We start from the raw sequence: 19716 nt of genomic DNA, 5'->3' as shown, positions 1-19716 counted from the left end.
CTTATAATACGGGTGTAAAAACAGGGCTACTGTGTGTTGTATTTGTCGAAAAAATAACAACACAAGCACCACTGTAGCGCTACATGTTTTGGCTAATTTCCCCCAATTTGTGTGTGGCGGTTCAGGAGAAAATGAGCTGTGATAGTTAAACACACACATACGTTACAGGGAGTCCTCGGTTCCTCACATAAATGTGATTACATTTTGTGTCACCCCCAAAGTGTCCCCTAAATCTTTTGAAAAACGTGGGAAAATATACAGACGTTGAAATATATTGCGATTCTTTTTCTTCCGATATGATAGCGATTTTTAATGTCTTGCATTGTCTTGCCTCTCTTGCAGTCCTTCTGGCACAGCCCATCGAGAACGAATGCATGGAGGGCTTGACGCTGAAGATCACCGACTTCGGCCTGGCCAGGGAGTGGCACAAAACCACCAAGATGAGCACAGCTGGCACTTACGCCTGGATGGCCCCCGAGGTCATCAAGTCCTCCACATTCTCCAAGGGCAGCGATGTCTGGAGGTGAGCTACTGATTTGTGAAAAAAAACTTGAAAGAAAAACTATGATTACCATTGGTTATCAAATTATCCAGCACATTTGATAATAATACTAATATGGTGAGCCAGAATATTAGGAACAATACCCAGTAGTGCGGTACACTGCAACTACAATAATAAACATGTTGTTAATTACATTAAGATTTGTATTTAATTAATGGGCAACATAGCAAGCACACTGCTGAAGTGTAAGGTTTTTGGGGGGATTTTGCACCTGGATGCAGAAGCTCTGGAAAAGGCTCTTGAACAGTGTTCTGTACAAAATTAGGCACTTCTGCACGCAACAGTCGAAAATACAGGTAAAAGCCAGTAAATTAGAATATTTTGAAAAACTTGATTTATTTCAGTAATTGCATTCAAAAGGTGTAACTTGTACATTATATTTATTCATTGCACACAGACTGATGCATTCAAATGTTTATTTCATTTAATTTTGATGATTTGAAGTGGCAACAAATGAAAATCCAAAATTCCGTGTGTCACAAAATTAGAATATTACTTAAGGCTAATACAAAAAAGGGATTTTTAGAAATGTTGGCCAACTGAAAAGTATGAAAATGAAAAATATGAGCATGTACAATACTCAATACTTGGTTGGAGCTCCTTTTGCCTCAATTACTGCGTTAATGCGGCGTGGCATGGAGTCGATGAGTTTCTGGCACTGCTCAGGTGTTATGAGAGCCCAGGTTGCTCTGATAGTGGCCTTCAACTTTTCTGCGTTTTTGGGTCTGGCATTCTGCATCTTCCTTTTCACAATACCCCACAGATTTTCTATGGGGCTAAGGTCAGGGGAGTTGGCGGGCCAATTTAGAACAGAAATACCATGGTCCGTAAACCAGGCACGGGTAGATTTTGCGCTGTGTACAGGCGCCAAGTCCTGTTGGAACTTGAAATCTCCATCTCCATAGAGCAGGTCAGCAGCAGGAAGCATGAAGTGCTCTAAAACTTGCTGGTAGACGGCTGCGTTGACCCTGGATCTCAGGAAACAGAGTGGACCGACACCAGCAGATGAAATGGCACCCCAAACCATCACCCAACCATGCAAATTTTGCATTTCCTTTGGAAATCGAGGTCCCAGAGTCTGGAGGAAGACAGGAGAGGCACAGGATCCACGTTGCCTGAAGTCTAGTGTAAAGTTTCCACCATCAGTGATGGTTTGGGGTGCCATGTCATCTGCTGGTGTCGGTCCACTCTGTTTCCTGAGATCCAGGGTCAACGCAGCCGTCTACCAGCAAGTTTTAGAGCACTTCATGCTTCCTGCTGCTGACCTGCTCTATGGAGATGGAGATTTCAAGTTCCAACAGGACTTGGCGCCTGCACACAGCGCAAAATCTACCCGTGCCTGGTTTACGGACCATGGTATTTCTGTTCTAAATTGGCCCGCCAACTCCCCTGACCTTAGCCCCATAGAAAATCTGTGGGGTATTGTGAAAAGGAAGATGCAGAATGCCAGACCCAAAAACGCAGAAGAGTTGAAGGCCACTATCAGAGCAACCTGGGCTCTCATAACACCTGAGCAGTGCCAGAAACTCATCGACTCCATGCCACGCCGCATTAACGCAGTAATTGAGGCAAAAGGAGCTCCAACCAAGTATTGAGTATTGTACATGCTCATATTTTTCATTTTCATACTTTTCAGTTGGCCAACATTTCTAAAAATCCCTTTTTTGTATTAGCCTTAAGTAATATTCTAATTTTGTGACACACGGAATTTTGGATTTCCATTTGTTGCCACTTCAAATCATCAAAATTAAATGAAATAAACATTTGAATGCATCAGTCTGTGTGCAATGAATAAATATAATGTACAAGTTACACCTTTTGAATGCAATTACTGAAATAAATCAAGTTTTTCAAAATATTCTAATTTACTGGCTTTTACCTGTAAATGATAAATGATAAATGGGTTGTACTTGTATAGCGCTTTTCTACCTTCAAGGTACTCAAAGCGCTTTGACACTACTTCCACATTTACCCATTCACACACACATTCACACACTGATGGAGGGAGCTGCCATGCAAGGCGCTAACCAGCACCCATCAGGAGCAAGGGTGAAGTGTCTTGCTCAGGACACAACGGACATGACGAGGTTGGTACTAGGTGAAAATAGTAAATACTAACAAAACTACGAGGGAAAAGCAGCAAACAAATAAAGTACAAAACTAACAAGGTGCCCCACAAAGTCTAGCCAGCTAAATAAATCCCCAAACAGGGAACAACGCAAAGTATTAGTGATGGGTCGGGCAACACCGATATGTTGGCGCATACCTCCCTGCTTGGCACTCGGCATCAAGGGTTGGAATTGGGGGTAAATCACCAAAAATTATTCCTGGGCGCGGCCACCGCTGCTGCCCACTGCTCTCCTCACCTCCCAGGGGGTGAACAAGGGGGTGGGTCAAATGCAGAGGACAAATTTCACCACACCTACTGTGTGTGTGACAATCATTGGTACTTTAACTTTTAACTAACATATATGGAGCTCGTGGAGCAAACCCCACATTAGTACACGTATCGCTTTAAGAAAAGGTCACATGACCGTTACCGCTGTTGTTTTACCTGTCACAGAGGCGCCAAACAGTTTAAAAGGGAGTGCATCTGACAGTGAGATGCCTTTCTGCAAACAAAAAAAAATACAGAAGCAAAATTATTTTTTTAAAGCCATTGTGGTTTGGATCCACACAGCGAAGGGAAGGTTTCCGTCGTGTGGAACCGTTTTGATGTCGGTCTTTAATCCATTCTCCCTGCGCTAACAAAATAAGAGTCTCAGAAAAATAGCGCATACAAGCTAGCGAGCTGAGGAGTTAACTCCAATGTATTTTTTGTAAAGGGTGTACAAACCGGTATGGCAGCTGGACAATTAAGAAGCTAAAATCCAACCACTGTTATATGGTATTGGGAAGAGAGGATGAGTTTTTTTCCCTCTACACTATTGTAATCAATCAATGCAAGCCATCAGAAAAAGGAAATACACCAACTGATATTCTTGTCTTCATGAAAGAAAGCAATCTTTATGCCTTAAACATGCTTGCATTTGACACCTTTAACATGCTAACAAAAACATCTATTATATACTTTATATACAATTATTCATATATACAGTATATGTCCGACTTCAATGATTACCTCTCAAAATACCATAATTTATGTCACCACATGACCATTGCTGGAGAGATACTATACAGAAACACATGTACGCACCACTGGGCATTGAAGCACCTCAACAGTGACACAATACCTTGACGCAGTACAGTAATATACCGTTTGGAAAATATGTTGCAATGCTTCACGAGGCCTCATACACTCATAACTAGCAAAAAAAGAAGTACAGCGCAATTGCAGAGAAACATGCAAGAGACATTGCAAAGAAAACGATAATTGATACCTAGTGTGTTGTCTGCTTTGGCTTGATTGGAATGTTGATTTAATTTGCAGCTGTTAATGAACAAACAGTACGTTAACTACAAGTGAAACTCAAAAAATTGATTACGGTCCATCCACTTCATCTCTTCAGTTTCGAATGTGAAATTAATATGTGACATAAACGCATTACATACAATGTGAAATATGTCAAGCTTTTATTTGTTATAATCTTGATGATCATGGTTTACAGTTTTTGAAACCCCCAAATTTTCTGACAATTTCACTTTGAGGTTTTCTAAAGCTGCAAGCCAAAATCGTCAAAATAATAGCAAAAGAAGTCTTGAAATATCTTGAGTTGCATGTTATGATCCTACGTCATATATTAGTTTCGCCTTGTAAATCTAATTGCTGGTGTCAACAAACCTCTGCACAATATTCAAATTGTTTGAGTTTTACCTGAAGATACCGTATACATTTCTGTCCTGTCATTTATTTTTCTGTTGATACAATAAACTGAAAATGGGCATATTTCAGTTGCAAACGGTGTTTATTCATGATAAATCAAATTTTAAGGTGGAATAAATCTAATAATTTTTTCAAGGATTTGACAGCTCTATTTGACAGTTTGACAATAAAGCTTTCTTACTTGCGCAAATCGTTCTTTCTGTGGCTAAAACATCGACATAAAAATGTAGTGGGTGCATTTGTCTGTTGCTGTGGTAGAATTCAGGTTTAACATGTTGACATACACAACGACCCCTCTGGGCCCCAAATTTAATGTCGACAAAAGCGGGACATGTAGACTACAACACTGTGCCTTTGTCTCTGTATTGACCCAGAGGGAGGCCTTACACCAGCCTTTTATCTGCAAACTGTGTGTGTGCGCAGTGCAAGCTCTACTTACCGGGTAGATATTTTTCGGACTAAACCCATTTAGATTGTTTTTTTTACAAATAGTTGTATTGGCTTTAATGTCCTCTTCCTGACGATCCACGTCCAAGCAGCTTGTAGTCATGAGTCCCAAATTAAAGAGTCGTCTTTGTTCCACTATTCCTTCTCATCTGTTGCCGAGCCGCCTCCTCGAGGACCGCCAGAGGGCAAGAGCCGTGGAGTTTGCATCTCTGCACACTGGCACAAGTTGTAATTGAAGAACTCCACACAAAAAAAATTGAGGCATCCTGTAAAGTGTTTTTTGTTTTTACTTTCCCATTGCACTGTGCTCAGCTGATACAAAAATGGAGGAAAAGCTCCCATTTAAACTCCTTGATACTATTTGTCCATCATCTTTAATGGTGGTTCTATAGTCATTAGTTATTGATTAATCAACTAACCATTCATTCCTATATTCTATTTGAGTAAGCAAATAAAGTGGAAGTACGAGTAAATAATCAAATACTGAATAAATCGCTTGGAATCACCAAAGATATTGCAAATACTTATTATTCAATTAATACACATTTCACAGGCTTAATGCAATACACCCATGATATAAAATCACTTTTAGAGAACTGAAAAGCACATGTGTAAAATAAAAAAAAGTTGTTTTAAAAAAGTCTTTGGAGGTGGGAGGAAGCCGGAGTACCCGGAGGGAACCCACGCAGTCACGGGGAGAACATGCAAACTGATAGGCAACACTAAATTGACCCTAGTGTGTGAATGTGAGTGTGAATGTTGTCTGTCTATCTGTGTTGGCCCTGCGATGAGGTGGCGACTTGTCCAGGGTGTACCCCGTCTTCCGCCCGAATGCAGCTGAGATAAGCCCCAGCACCCCCCGCAACCCCAAAAGGGACAAGCGGTAGAAAATGGATGGATGGATGGATGGTTTGAAAAAGATGGCATCTTAGCAACTTAACAAAGTGCCAAGAAGTCATTGAGCATTTGTCCATTGATTACATAACACTATAGCTCTTTTACATGGTTGTGAGCATGTTTCTTCTTTACCTGGTTTTAGCATGTCTTTTTTTCACCACAACCCTGGGGGATGCCACCTATATCATTTCCTGTCACGTGTAAAAGAAATTGGGCACCTGACCGCATAGAGTTTTAATACTGAGTGCTATATATTACAGTTATGGTGTTCTACTGTGGGAGCTGCTGACTGGTGAGGCGCCCTACAGAGGCATCGACGGGCTTGCCGTGGCCTACGGTGTCGCCGTCAACAAGCTCACCTTGCCCATCCCCTCCACGTGCCCTGAACCCTTTACCCAGCTCATGTCAGGTGGGTTTCCCAAGTTGCTGTTTTGTTGACATTTCTGCCTGAATACACACACTACATATATTATACAAATATGTCCTTTTATGACAAAACCTTATAAAACCCCAAACCAGTGAAGTTGGCATGCTGTGTAAATCGTAAATAAAAACAGAATACAATGATTTGCAAATCCTTTTCAAGCTATATTCAATCGAATAGACTGCAAAGACAAGATATTTAATGTTGAAACTGGAAAAGGTTGTTATTTTTTGAAAATATTAGCTCATTTGCAATTTGATGCCTGCAACATGTTTCCAAAAGCTAACACAAGTAGCAAAAAAGACTGAGAAAGTTGAGGAATGCTCATCAAACACTTATTTGGAACATCCAACAGGTGAACAGGCTAATTGGGAACAGGTGGGTGCCATGATTGGGTATAAAAGCAGCTTCCATGAAATGCTCAGTCATTCACAAACAAGGATGGGGCAAGGGTCACCACTTTGTGAACAAATGCGTGAGCAACTTGTCCAACAGTTTAAGAACAACATTTTTCAACGTGCTATTGCAAGGAATTTAGGGACTTCACCATCTACGGTCCGTAATATCATCAAAAGAAAATCCGTAGAAATCACTGCACGTAAGCGATGATATTCCGGACCTTCGATCCCTCAGGTGGTACTGCATCAAAAAGCGACATCAGTGTGTAAAGGATATCACTACATGGGCTCAGGAACACTTCAGAAAACCACTCTCAGTAACTGCAGTTTGTCGCTACATCAGCAAGTTAAAACTCTACCATGCAAAGCGAAAGCCATTTATCAACAACAACCAGAAACGCAGCTGGCTTCGCTGGGCCCGAGCTCATCTAAGATCGATTGATGCAAAGTGGAAAAGTGTTCTGTGGTCTGACGAGTGCAGTTTTCAAATTGTTTTTGGAAACTGTAGACGTTGTGTCCTCTGGAACAAAGAGGGAAAGAACCATCCAGATTGTTATAGGCGCAAAGTTTAAAAGTCAGCATCTGTGATGGTATGGGGGTGTATTAGTGCCCTACTTCACTGGTTTTGGGGTTTGTACAAAAGCAAAACCAAAACAAGCGAATCTATAATGGTATTGGTTGTTTGAGCTGCTTGTAATGAGTGCCGTTGCAAAGTATACCAACTTAATCAAGTATAAAACACTTTGATTAAATCGTCAGCATTGCTCTCAATAGAGTAGTAAATTTCACCTTTTCAAGAAAGCCACTTTGTATGGTAGATGAATCAGTCAGATACTTGTTTATTGTTAGTATTGACAGTATTTTGATTTGTAATTATTGTTGCTCCAAATTATGTAAAAATGCAACCATATTACGCATTAAACTTTAAAGCATAGGAAAAAAAATTATTCCATGCATGGTCGATGAATCGGTGAAAAACTCCCCTTTTTCAGGATTTAAAGGAACGTCTCTGGGGAAAAAAACAATTCAAACCGGACTTGAAAGCGACTGGATTTATTTATTGTCATCCTTTCTACCCGTTTTGAGGGAACACAGCTTTTAGCGTCTGTTTTGGCTGTTTGATCCAGAGTGCTGGGACCAGGACCCCCATCGCAGACCCAACTTTGGCTCCATCCTGGCCCAGCTGACGGCGCTGGAGCAGCAGGTGACGGAGGAGATGCCGCAGGACTCCTTCCACTCCCTGCAGGAGGACTGGAAGCTGGAGATTAAAGACATGTTTGATGAGCTGCGCGCCAAAGAAAAGGTGACTTAGTTATTTTCAGTTGGTTTAACGCCATGTTGTCCATTTTCACACCGCAGCTCGTTTTGTAATGACCCTGGGTAATTTTTAAAACTATATTGATGTGATACAGTAGTGCCACAACTTATGATCTTAATTGGTTGTATGATTGCGCTCTTAACACAATACATGTTTTCCATTGAAATGAATTGAAATCAATTTATTTAGCGCTTTCCCTCCCTAAAAGAGCACAACTTTAACATGTAACATGCCTTTTAAAAAAACTTTTAGAAAATAAATATTGTATAAAACATCACAATATAATGTACGACAAACAACGATAGTAGTTTTATGAAGTAATGTAATAGTAATGTACAGCATTTACCTTGGAGAGACTACTTCTACACTATCTCCTTCCAGCCGCTTCTCTGTCAAACACACCATTAAGAGCTTCTACATATTTTCATTGATTAATGTCGGCTATTTAAATATTATTTTACCATTCTTTGCTGGCGTCATCGACTAGTTCTGCATCAATGTGGGTGCTGATTGCAGTGACACACTCGAACTGTTTCATCAAGTTGACTACACCCTTGGTCATGTTTTTGTTGATTTATTTTTCTTATTCAATAAATATTCTTATCTTCTTCTCAGCACGTTCCTTCAAGCTCACTTTCTTTCTTCCTTTGGTTGAAAAAAATAAATTGCGTCATTCTCTCGCTATAAGCTAATGTTAGCAAGTAAGACCTGATGTTTGGAGCAGGTCTTACAGGGTTCACTGTGACATTCGCTCCGCCAACTAATGATGAGGATGTTTGTAACTCAAATTTTTGCTCTTAACACAAAACAAAGCAATCAAGCCGAAAGACAACTCTGAGAATACACTCTTAAAGGGGAACTGCACTTTCTTTTGGAATTTTGCCTATCACTCACAATCCTTATGCAAGACAAGAACACATATGTTTTTATATTTTTTTGCATTCTAAGTTGTAAATAAATACGAGCAAAGGTACAATGGAGCCTATGGATGTCGCTCGTTTTTGCCTATAAAACGCTTAAAAAAACACCCAAAAACTTCCATCAAGATTTCATATACATGCTGTCCGTATATATGTAATGTAGTAACAGGCACATTAATAATACTTTGTTAAGTTTTTTCTTGCTTTGCGGAGCATTAATTTCACAAATGCATCACAACGTTCGTCGTAATCATCACTGATTGTAACTCATGCAGACTTCAATAGAGCCAACAAACATAGTTAAACATCACTTACTGTTAATTGTCTTCTCTCACTGGGATGCTGACTGTTAGAATGCTGATATATTCCCGCTAAAGGTGGAACAAAGCGTCTTTTTGGGTCTTCTTTGCCATTTTCAGGTCTACGTTGGCTGTCAAAGTTGACCAACTTTATGTCCACATCATTTTACTATAAAGGTGAGAGACATGATTTATAATCTAGAATAAAAATTCACGAGCTCCGAGGCGAGAAAGCAACTCACCAGCTGATGATGTCAATACAGCAGCATAAGGAAGTTACCTCTCTCTGATCAATGCGTCGCTAAATGTAGGTCGGTAACGTTAGCGCTTATTAACAATATCGCTTATACTTGGCTAATATTCAGGTCATGATATGTAAATGGAGAACTGTTGGCGCCGTTTGGATGGTTATTTAGTTTTATGGTCGAAAGACACAATGATGTCATGCCTCCCTTTGACTCCATTGTAAACTGATTTTTATTCACGTTAATTTTACGAATTGGAATGCATACAACAACGTGTTCTTGTCTCTAATAAGGATTGTGAATTATGTTGAAGAAGTTAATTTAGCCTACTGATGATAAATGGTTGATTTATATAGGCTAGTAAAGTAAAGTTTTGTATCTGACAAGTTTCGGCTACCTTGCTTCTGCAGCCTTCACCAGAGGTGTCACGTGATGTTAGCGTGACCTAAAAAAGGATTGTTAATTATAGGCAACATTTAAAAAAAAAAAGTGCAGTCCCCTTAGGTTGAGGTACCACAGTATATTATTTTATACTACACAAATGAGCTTTGTCACCTGTATGTTTTGGTCAGACAGTTTAGCATATATATACTTATATTGATTAGATTTTTTTTTAGCATATTTGATGTTAAAAAATGTATCAAAATGGCCCTCTCATCAATTTTTTCTGAATGTGGTAATCTGACCACAGAATTTTCCTCCAGAAGGTCTTATCCTTGTCCATGTGATGTCAGATGAAACAAAAATGTAGCTGTTTGGCCACAATACCGACAATATGTTTGGATGAGAAAAGGGGAGGCCTTTAATCCCAGGAACACCAGGCCTACCGTCAAGCATGGTGGTGGTAGTATTATGCTCTGGGCCTGTTTTGCTGCCAATGGAACTGGTGCTTTACAGAGAGTAAATGGGACAATGAAAAAGGAGGATTACCTCCAAATTCTTCAGGACAATCTAAAATCATCAGCCCGGAGGTTGGGTCTTGGGCGCAGTTGGGTGTTCCAACAGGACAATGACCCCAAACACACGTCAAAAGTGGTAAAGGAATGGCTAAATCAGGCTCGAATTAAAGTTTTAGCAAGGCCTTCCCAAAATCCTGACTTAAACGTGTGGACAATGCTGAAAAAACAAGTCCATGTCAGAAAACCAACAAATTTAGCTGAACTGCACCAATTTTGTCAAGAGGAGTGGTCAAACATTCAACCAGAAGCTTGTGGGTGGCAAGGCAAGGCAACTTTATTTATATAGCACGTTTACAACAATTTTTAAATTGGACCAAAGTGCTTTGCAGGTTAAAAAGCAAAGAGCAAAAAAAACAAAAACAAAAACAAACAAAGAACATAAACAATGCATAAGCTAAACAAGATAGTGCAAAAGCAATACGGTGAAAGGGTTTGAATAAAAAGTAAAATTGCAAGATACAAATAATGAAATAATAAAAGTGCGACAAACTGGAAAAAAAAAAAGCTACCAAAAGCGCCTTTTTGCAGTGAAACTTGCCAAGGGACATGTAACCAAACATTAACATTGCTTTTTGTATACTTTTGACACGGCAGATTTGGTCACATTTTCAGTAGACCCATAATAAATTCATAAAAGAACCAAACTTCATGAATGTTTTTTGTGACCAACAAGTATGTGCTCCAATCACTGTATCACAAAAAAATAAGAGTTGTAGAAATTATTGGAAACTCAAGACAGCCATGACATTATGTTCTTTACAAGTGTATGTAAACTTTTGATCGCGACTGTACATCCTACAAATTGGAACATGTTCAGTTTGATTTTCCATGTTAAATGCAGAAGCCAGATCAGTTACTGATTAGATAATGGGCGGCTTTGGCGGACATTTTTTTAATAACAAACTTAATGTGTTTTCTGAAATTCAGCATACATTTAGTTTTCTCTTTATTCTTCAAATGAATATTACATTTGTAACATGTGAGAGAACATATACAAATGTAATGGAAAAAGTTTGAAAGTTTTGTGTGCGTTCATATAGCAGATTTTACAAGTTGTACACTTTTATCCCATTTTAAAATATAGTAAAGTTCAGTTTTTCCATTTAAACATTTAAATTAATCTAAATGAATTTTCTTACTGAGAAACAATCATAGTTGACACATGTCATCGTTATGTCCTTCAGGAGCTGCGCTGCCGTGAGGAGGAGCTAAAGCGGGCGGCATTGGAGCAGAAGTCCCACGAGGAGTTCCTGCGCCAGCGTGAGCAGCAGCTGGCCCAGTGGGAGCAGGATGTGTTTGAGCGCGAACTCAGCCTCCTCATCCTGCACCTCAACCAGAACCAGAATCAGGAGAAGCCCAATGTCAAGAAGCGCAAGGGCACCTTCAAGAAGCACAAGCTCAAGTCCAAGAACGGCGAGAAGATCAGCATGCCTCAAGGTGTGTGTAGGTTGGCAGCCATCTTAGTTTTAGTCATTGTCTTTTAGATTACCGTATTTTTCGGACTATAAGGCGCAGTTTATTTCATAGTTTGGCCGGGGGTGCGACTTATACTCAGGAGCGACTTATGTGTGAAATTATTAACACATTACCATAAAATATCAAATAATATTATTTAGCTCATTCACGTAAGAGACTAGACGTATAGATTTCATCGGATTTAGCGATTAGGAGTGACAGATTGTTTGGTAAACGTATAGCATGTTCTATATGTCATAGTTATTTGTATGACTCTTACCAAACATGTTACGTTAACATACCAGGCACGTTCTCAGTTGGTTATTTATGCGTCATATTACGTACACTTATTCAGCCTGTTGTTCACTATTCTTTATTTATTTTAAATTGCCTTTCAAATGTGTATTCTTGGTGTTGGGTTTTATCAAATAAATGTCCCCAGAAAATGCGACTTATACTCCAGTGCGACTTATATATATATATATATGTTTTTTCCTTCTTTATTATGCATTTTCGGCCGGTGCGACTTATACTCTGGAGAGACTTATACTCCGAAAAATACGGTAGTTTTAGTCACATTTGAGTCATTTCTCTATGTGATAGTTACTGTAGAACAACTGTAGTAATGAGAATGCTGGGAATGTGTAAATAAGATAGGCTGTAAAAATGTTTAATGAGCTCAACGTATTGATGTTGGAATTATTTTACTATTATTATTATTATTATTATTATTATTTTAGAATTCTTAACATTAAAGGTAATTTGTGTCACAAAAAAATAAAATTTTCGGAAAAACTGGTATTTTTTTGGAATGTCTAAAAAATATTGCCTGACTGAGCTGAATGCTTTGGTTTGATATATGCGGAAGTAGAAAGAGTGTTTCTTAGAGTACATTCTGTAGTTACATTTAAACAAGAAGACTTATATGTGCTTGTATATGTCTTTTGTGCATTTTTGTTTTTATGTATTGAAATGTGTTTTTAATACTATTTAACTTTGCATCTTTGATACATTAATTGTTATTAATCACTTAGTAAGGTCATTTGTGTGTTTTTGAGTATTAAGTATTTCTCAGTGTTTTGTATAGTGTATATTATTTCTGTGTTTGTTGTTTTTGGTCGCAGATTTCATTCACAAGATCACAGTGCAGGCATCACCAGGCTTGGAAAAGAGGCGGAACTCACCCGATTTGGGCTCAAGCTCCTCTCCCTCCTTTGGCCCGCGTTTCCGTGCAATACAACGTGAGTGCAGTTAATTTCCCCTTGCACACACATTTAACCTTTGATTTGAGACATTTTCTTCTCACCTCACCCTGCTCCCTCTTGCAATTTCTGTCATTCCCACACACACACTTTTGTCAACAATCCGCTAAGGAGCAAATATATTATCCAACTTTAGTTATTCCCTAATATAATGTCCTTCACTGCTGGGGCTCTGCTTCCTCCATTTGCAGTTACTTTGTCACTGCAGCAGGGGGAACCAAAGAGCTTTGTTTTTTTGCCTGAACTACACACACCATTTTGTTAATTTTGTCAGCCAAAACAGAAGAACAATGCTGCAGATTGAGGAGTGTCACAAGGAAGAAATATGCTATACGCAAATATGAGCAGTTATATGAATATGATATTGTTACATCTGCCGAAATGTTATAAGGACGATGAATATGTGGTAAAACGGCACTCGCTTTATTGAGCCAAACTGGTTACTGTTGGCAGCATAATGTGTAAGCAACATCAGCAATAAACAAGCTATCTGTTCTCTCAACAAGCAGCTGCCGCTGATGCGTTCACAGTCACACAAACAGTCAGACATCGGAAACTCCAACACTACATGCCATACCTGCTTTTTTGTTTCAATCTGAATGGTCGATTGCAGAGCAACTTGTACAATACAAGAGGCTGATGTTACAGCTCTTGCAACGATCTGACGCCGCCTAATAGGATAAATAGATCAAAATGCATGTGACGACGGCTGCAGTGACTAGTGACTACGATGTAGTATGATGATGCCTAACGTGTCAACGAGTGTGACTTTAGAGTGTATGATTCATCTGCTCGGTTTGGGTAGAAATGTATTTAAATGTGATGCAAACTTAGAAGATGACATGCAGTAAGGAAGTGTACATATCTCCACAGTTAGTCCCAGTGACAGCAGCAGGACGTTTAGTCTGAGCCCCGTGTGGCCACTCGAGGCCCCATCCCATAAGCAGGCCAACGGGGACCTGAGGTTGAGCCCCCACTGGAGGCCCCAAAGCCCCAAAAGCCCCAAGAGCCCCAAGGTTTTGCGCCTGAGTCCTCAGGAGAGCAGGTACATGTCACACTTGTGGTCTTCTTTTAGTGAAAGCATGGTTTACATGTCCTCTGTCTTCCGTCGCAAGTCTGTCCATGAGAGCCAAGCTGCTGGTGTCCGACAGCAACGAGAACGGAGAATTCAAGGACGACTTTGAGGAGTACAGACCCTCCACGCCGACCTCTCCCCCGGCCCACAACGGTGTCTAGCCAGCGGTTGTAATTCAGTTTTGAAGTCTTAATAGAATGGAAATGAATGATATGTTTGTGTTTTCACAGGCTCCTCAGTGAAGGACAGTCTGAGGCTCCCTCTTCCACAAGGAGACTCAGGCAGTGACGAAGGGGGGTCCTCTCCAGCTGGCTCTCCCGATCGGGGTCCTCTCAGCCTGATTAAGAGCACACACCGGGCACTGCTCGGCAGCGGCTCTCTCTTAGCTTCCATTGGCTTGGGTCGCTGCTTGGACGTCTCCCCAAAAGTGCCCCCTCGAACTAATCCTTCCTCCCTCGAGGAATGTGCACCCTATGACATGGACAGCTCGCCCGCCAAGCCCCTCATTCTTGAACCCCCCGTCGTGGACGACCTCATCACCTTATCCCCCTCTGAGCCGCTTCCCAAACCGCTTCTGGATTTAGCCCTGCGGTGTCAAGAATTGAAGCCGCTGCCGCCGCCTAACCTCCGCGAGAGGGGCGAGCCCAGGACGCAGCAGGTGCCCCCCAGCCCTCAGGATGGCGCTGGGGACGCGAGCCTCGTGGAGCAGAACTGCGCTGGGGACGCGACCCCCGTGGAGCAGAACTCCAGCCTCCAATCCATCAATGGAGATGTCAAATGCAATGTTTTGGAGCACAGAGGTGACCGGAGGAGGAGGTCCAGTCAAGGCCTGCATGGCTCTCAACTTGGTGGGTCTCTTAATTTATTTGTCAACATTTGCCCTACATACACTTGAAATATTTAGCTTAAGTTGCCTTTAATGTTTTCCATCTTTTAAATCTCTTACTTTCTGCATGTTCTCTCCAGTTCTGGATCTGCCTCTGTGCCAAGAAACACAGGACGAAAAAAACCCTACGCCCTACTCTCTCCACCCTAACCCTGCCCTCTGGAGCCCCAAAACCCGCCGTCTGGAGGTAAGCGTTATCCCGCGCCCTCGTCCCTCGCCCATGCGGCAGCGCATTGACCCATGGAGCTTCATCTCGGCTGGCGGCGGGGGTTCCACTGTCAACCAATTGGACAGCGCCCTTCTAGGGTACCAGCCCTCCCCGACTAACCCATTCACCAACTGCCATCCCTTTCCCTCGCCGGACTGCGACCCCTTCGCCCTTCGCGCCGACCCCTCTGGTGCTTTGGACAGGGCGTCGCTCTTCGACCCCTTCTCAACGCCTTTTCCCACCTCCCGCTCGGCGCCGTGCTCCACCAACGGCTCGCCCACACTACCATCGTTCCGCATCGCGCCACTAAACCCGGCCGACTCGCCGCTCATCGACCTGGGCTGGGCGGTGTGCAGCAAGCCTCTGGACGGAACCAAAGAGAGAGCCCATCCTCGAAGGACCCTGGGGCTCAAACCCTTCAAGTCCCCGACGCAGCTTAGAGACGATAGGTTCTAGAGTCCACAAGGATCCTCGTATCTTAGGTCCCCAACATTTTCCTTCAGCCATCCCATCCGCCTGCTGCTTTGGAATGTTGAAACGTTCCATAGGTCGGCGGCATAACTGGCCTGTAAAGAAATAGCAAATTTTTTACGTTTAGTTTGGAAACCCATCAGTCTTCCCGTCTGCTCCCGTCTCTGCCGGCAACAACGCAGAGGCTCATCAGGCCACACCCCCCTACCTCTGTGCTGGCTCAAAGCAATCAGGACATTTTGGAGTGCCTTGTTTTGTCAAGTGTTCGTTTTCATTCACGTGGAAAACGCTCGGAATTGTTCTCCAAAGCAGGAAACATGTCGAGCTTCAGCCTGCTGCCTTGTGGGAATGAACACGCCCGCCACAAAGAACAGAAAGAGATAACATTCCCACACAACGCCCATTGGACATTGAGTGCGACATCAGTGCCTGATGAGGTGAAATCTCGCTTCTTACGCCAAAGAGAGCCGCTTTGACAATGTCAAGTCTTAAATTAATCAACATACAGTATGTTAATTAGATTAGCATTAATATGCACCACTAGGGATGGGCATTTAACTAACCTTTTCAATCCGCACTGGCTTGTGTCTGTCACTCAAACTCCAGAAACGCAATTAACACACGTAACTGCGTCGCTAAAACTCACTGAATAATTAGCATTGATATCGAAATGTATTTTGATACCATCATCATCCATGTCGACTGTAGATGGAGGAAAAAACGTTGATTTATTTTGGCTGTGTAATTTTGGAGCAAAATGACTTGGTTTTAGTTTGAAGAGGAATATTCTTTATCTCACCCTAATCATAGTTAGCTGTGCAAGGTAGTGCACTCCAATTGCTTTCAGGTGTGATTAATCAATTCCACTGGATTAGTTCAACGTGGGCTAGTGAGTTATCTGGTTTTGTAAGCGCAGAATCCAAGTTTTCCATTCTGGAAGAAAATAAGATTTGGACATTGAGGGTGATGATCCACATTATTACGCTGAAGAGATCTGCGGTGACAATGTAGGTCTTAAATCATATGTTCATACAAACACACTTGCCGCCATTTTGTTTTGGGGAACGTTGGAGAATTTTGTCACATGACCAGCTATGGCCAAACTAATTATGTAGTTTAGCCAGTAAGCTTGGCATTAATAGGATCAGCCTTTTCGGGATTCAATGAAATGTCCTCAATCAACTTAAAGCTGCTGCATGTCACCGATTCAAAAATAATGAATAAAATACTATAATATTCATACTAAAGTCACCACCAACTGCAAGCTTATGTTACTAATGGCGGTTTAAGAGAACACATTTAACAAAAAAATGTTTCTATATTTGTCACAATTAGAAGTTAAATGAGCTGCACATTCAAAGAATGGATCTGCTAAAAGGAAAGATTTTCAAAATAAGTGCTATGGTGGTTGTTACATTCCCGTGGGTCACTTTTCCAAACACGATTCTTGGGGGTATATCGATTCGATTCAGAATGGATTCTCGATTCAAAACAATTCTCAATTCCAAATGTATACTTTTTAAATAATATTGGATGCCAGTTCTGTGATGAACTACATTCCTCCATAAAATAGATAAACAGCTCTGATCAATTTTTTAAAAGAAAACTTTTGTTTAATAAAATACTTCCCAAACATTTAAAAAAGTTAAATACAAATAAGGCAACAAGAGAAGTATCCAACACTTCTCTTTTCTAAAGTAAATCTGTACAGCAGATATGATCATCTACATCAACAATATGATTTGCCCGAGTAGACAGATTGGGGGAAAAAAAGTTTAAATACAAATGTTTAATTGATTAAGAATCGTGATTAATCTGAGAATCTATTTTTTTTTGGACACCACTACTGCTTTTGTAACAAACCCATGTGTTTTCAAATAATCGGATATAATGCTTGCAGCTGCTTTGAACACTTTTTTGTGACTTAGAGCAGCTTTAAGGAGAAGAAAACATCCAATTATTCAAGAAATAGTTTTTTTTAGATGACAAAGAATTTGTTTTGACTTACTATTTTCCAGAAGAATACTTTTTAACAGTTAGTTCAGACTGTGCCAACACTAGCAGTGCTTCAAGATGCCACGAGTCAAGAGGGGCATCTAATGGATGTGTACTGTATGCCCATCCCTAGTTCAATGTGATGCCGCTTCGTGTGCCGCGTTTTTAAGCATAATGATGCAGCTCAAGCAGCTGAAAGAGACCCACGAAATAAACAATAAGAATGGTGGACACATTTGTGTAATTGGAGGATAGAGAAGAGATTAGTTTTAATGAAGGGTGAAAAAAATGGAGGACTTTGTGATGACCGTAATAATCCCGCCTGGCCAGGATGGCAAGATTCAGTTTTGCCATACTTTCATTTGAATTCAGTGCCTGCTTGATGTCGCAGTGAGTCCAGTGCAATTTTTTACACTAAACTCTTTCGACGAGCCAACCCTCACATCTATTAGGTGCGCACGTGGGTTAGGGTTTCATACTTGGGTTTTAAATAACGATGGGCGATAACAGATGTTTCGATTCGATACAATACCGATTTCTTGCTGTGATTTTTAAAATGTATTTTACCCCTTAAAAGATCCTCACCAGAACATAAGTTAAAATAGCCATTTAACAACTCCCAATGTGTATTTTTCATCAAATGTAATCAGAACATATGACATACTGTTTACCTAAATAGTTCAGTTAGCATTAAATACATTGCTGCTGTGCGAGATGTTCTCATCACATAAGTTGCACCTTGTTGTTGTTTTGTCTGTTGGAGTAAAGTAGGTTCACGCCACACTCCTTTTGAGCAAAGACATTGTTGTTCAACTTGATCTATTCACTACAACACATGTTGCTGCTGACATGAAGGATCCGTTCAAACGTCTGTATTTGTGATGTGAAAGTGACACACTACTATTAATACTTTGGAGAGTAATTAATATTCAACCGATACTTACCAATGTATCGATACTCCCATAACTACCGGTAGTTGTCAACTAGGGCTTCCTATATGGCTGTAGGACGCTCAGTTCCTGGGTCATGGAAGTTGGTATGAAGATGAAACCAAGCTCGACTTAAATTAACCCTAGAGTATAACGTTGGAAAGTGTGCCTAGCCTTGGAAAAAATAATGATTATTGTTGTGTCAAGACTAGCGTTGAGTTTAGTGACTTTAAATTGTCTGGAGGACAAGCTGTAGGACTTTCAGTTCCTATGTTATTCAGTCCCAAGTGTGTGGATGTTAGGAAGCTAGTATGAATATGAAACTCAACTCGTCCTGTTTGAGGTGGTGTTTAATCTTTTCTTTGACAAAATGTTGGGCAAGGCAGTGAAGTCCTTAGTAACCACGTGTATGGAATGTTCAGCAGAGAATAGTGGAAGTAGGACGGAGCTCACCATGGATGTGGAAGACATCTGTTGGAATGTTGGTTGTGCAGCGAGTTAATGAAAAGATGACTTAGTGAAGGTGTTGACTTGCTTTAAAGGGGAAATATTAATAGTAATGGATTCATACCAGCAACCAGTGACGACCAGTTTTGATCGTTCGAATAAAGAAATGGATCCAGATCCAGCACATGGGAATAGTCGGTCATAATAGGACAAAAATAAGCTAACAGAATCCTCACATCCCAAAACCTGGAAGGCCCAACAACACTAATAGTTGCAGCTTATGTGAAAGATGTAGATAGTCATTTCTAATTCTTAGCACGTTTAGGTTAACGTTTGCTCGCCTCCTCTCCTTCAGCACCAAAATCCAAACTGATGCTATTAGGAAATTAAAATGGGAAGATTGTTGCCAGTTCAATAGGGTGTCCCTAAGGTCTGGCCATACATTATACAAATGTTTGAATTCATTCATAATTAAAGGGGCGGTTTGCAACCTTTACGCGACAGCCGAGAGGGCGCTAACTTTCCAAAGTTAGCAAGTAATGACGTAAACTACACTCGAGGGCTGTGAATCTTTGGGCACCACACCATTCGATTCGATTCGATTCTTGGTGGCACGATTTGATTCAGAATCGATTCTCAGTTCAAAGGATTCTCGATTCAAAATCCATACTTTTTAATACAATTGGATACCAGTTC

General features: G+C 40.9%; 1 protein-coding gene across 1 annotated transcript in view; it reads left to right on the top strand.

The window, feature by feature from the left end:
* The window catches only part of LOC133606809 (mitogen-activated protein kinase kinase kinase 11), a 55107-nt gene that overhangs the window by 32572 nt on the left and 2819 nt on the right, over positions 1 to 19716 (top strand). Inside the window, exons 2-10 of the mRNA XM_061961150.2 lie at positions 343 to 523; positions 5990 to 6138; positions 7679 to 7854; positions 11477 to 11729; positions 12872 to 12988; positions 13883 to 14054; positions 14125 to 14237; positions 14315 to 14932; positions 15051 to 16086. Of these exons, the coding sequence (XP_061817134.2) occupies positions 343 to 523; positions 5990 to 6138; positions 7679 to 7854; positions 11477 to 11729; positions 12872 to 12988; positions 13883 to 14054; positions 14125 to 14237; positions 14315 to 14932; positions 15051 to 15634 (2363 nt within the window). The 3' untranslated portion in view covers positions 15635 to 16086. The remainder of the gene's footprint in view (positions 1 to 342; positions 524 to 5989; positions 6139 to 7678; positions 7855 to 11476; positions 11730 to 12871; positions 12989 to 13882; positions 14055 to 14124; positions 14238 to 14314; positions 14933 to 15050; positions 16087 to 19716) is intronic.

Source organism: Nerophis lumbriciformis, linkage group LG05, assembly GCF_033978685.3.
Source record: "Nerophis lumbriciformis linkage group LG05, RoL_Nlum_v2.1, whole genome shotgun sequence".
In the NCBI taxonomy this organism is placed as follows: Eukaryota; Metazoa; Chordata; class Actinopteri; order Syngnathiformes; family Syngnathidae; genus Nerophis; species Nerophis lumbriciformis.
This window is presented reverse-complemented; position numbering and strand designations above follow the sequence as displayed.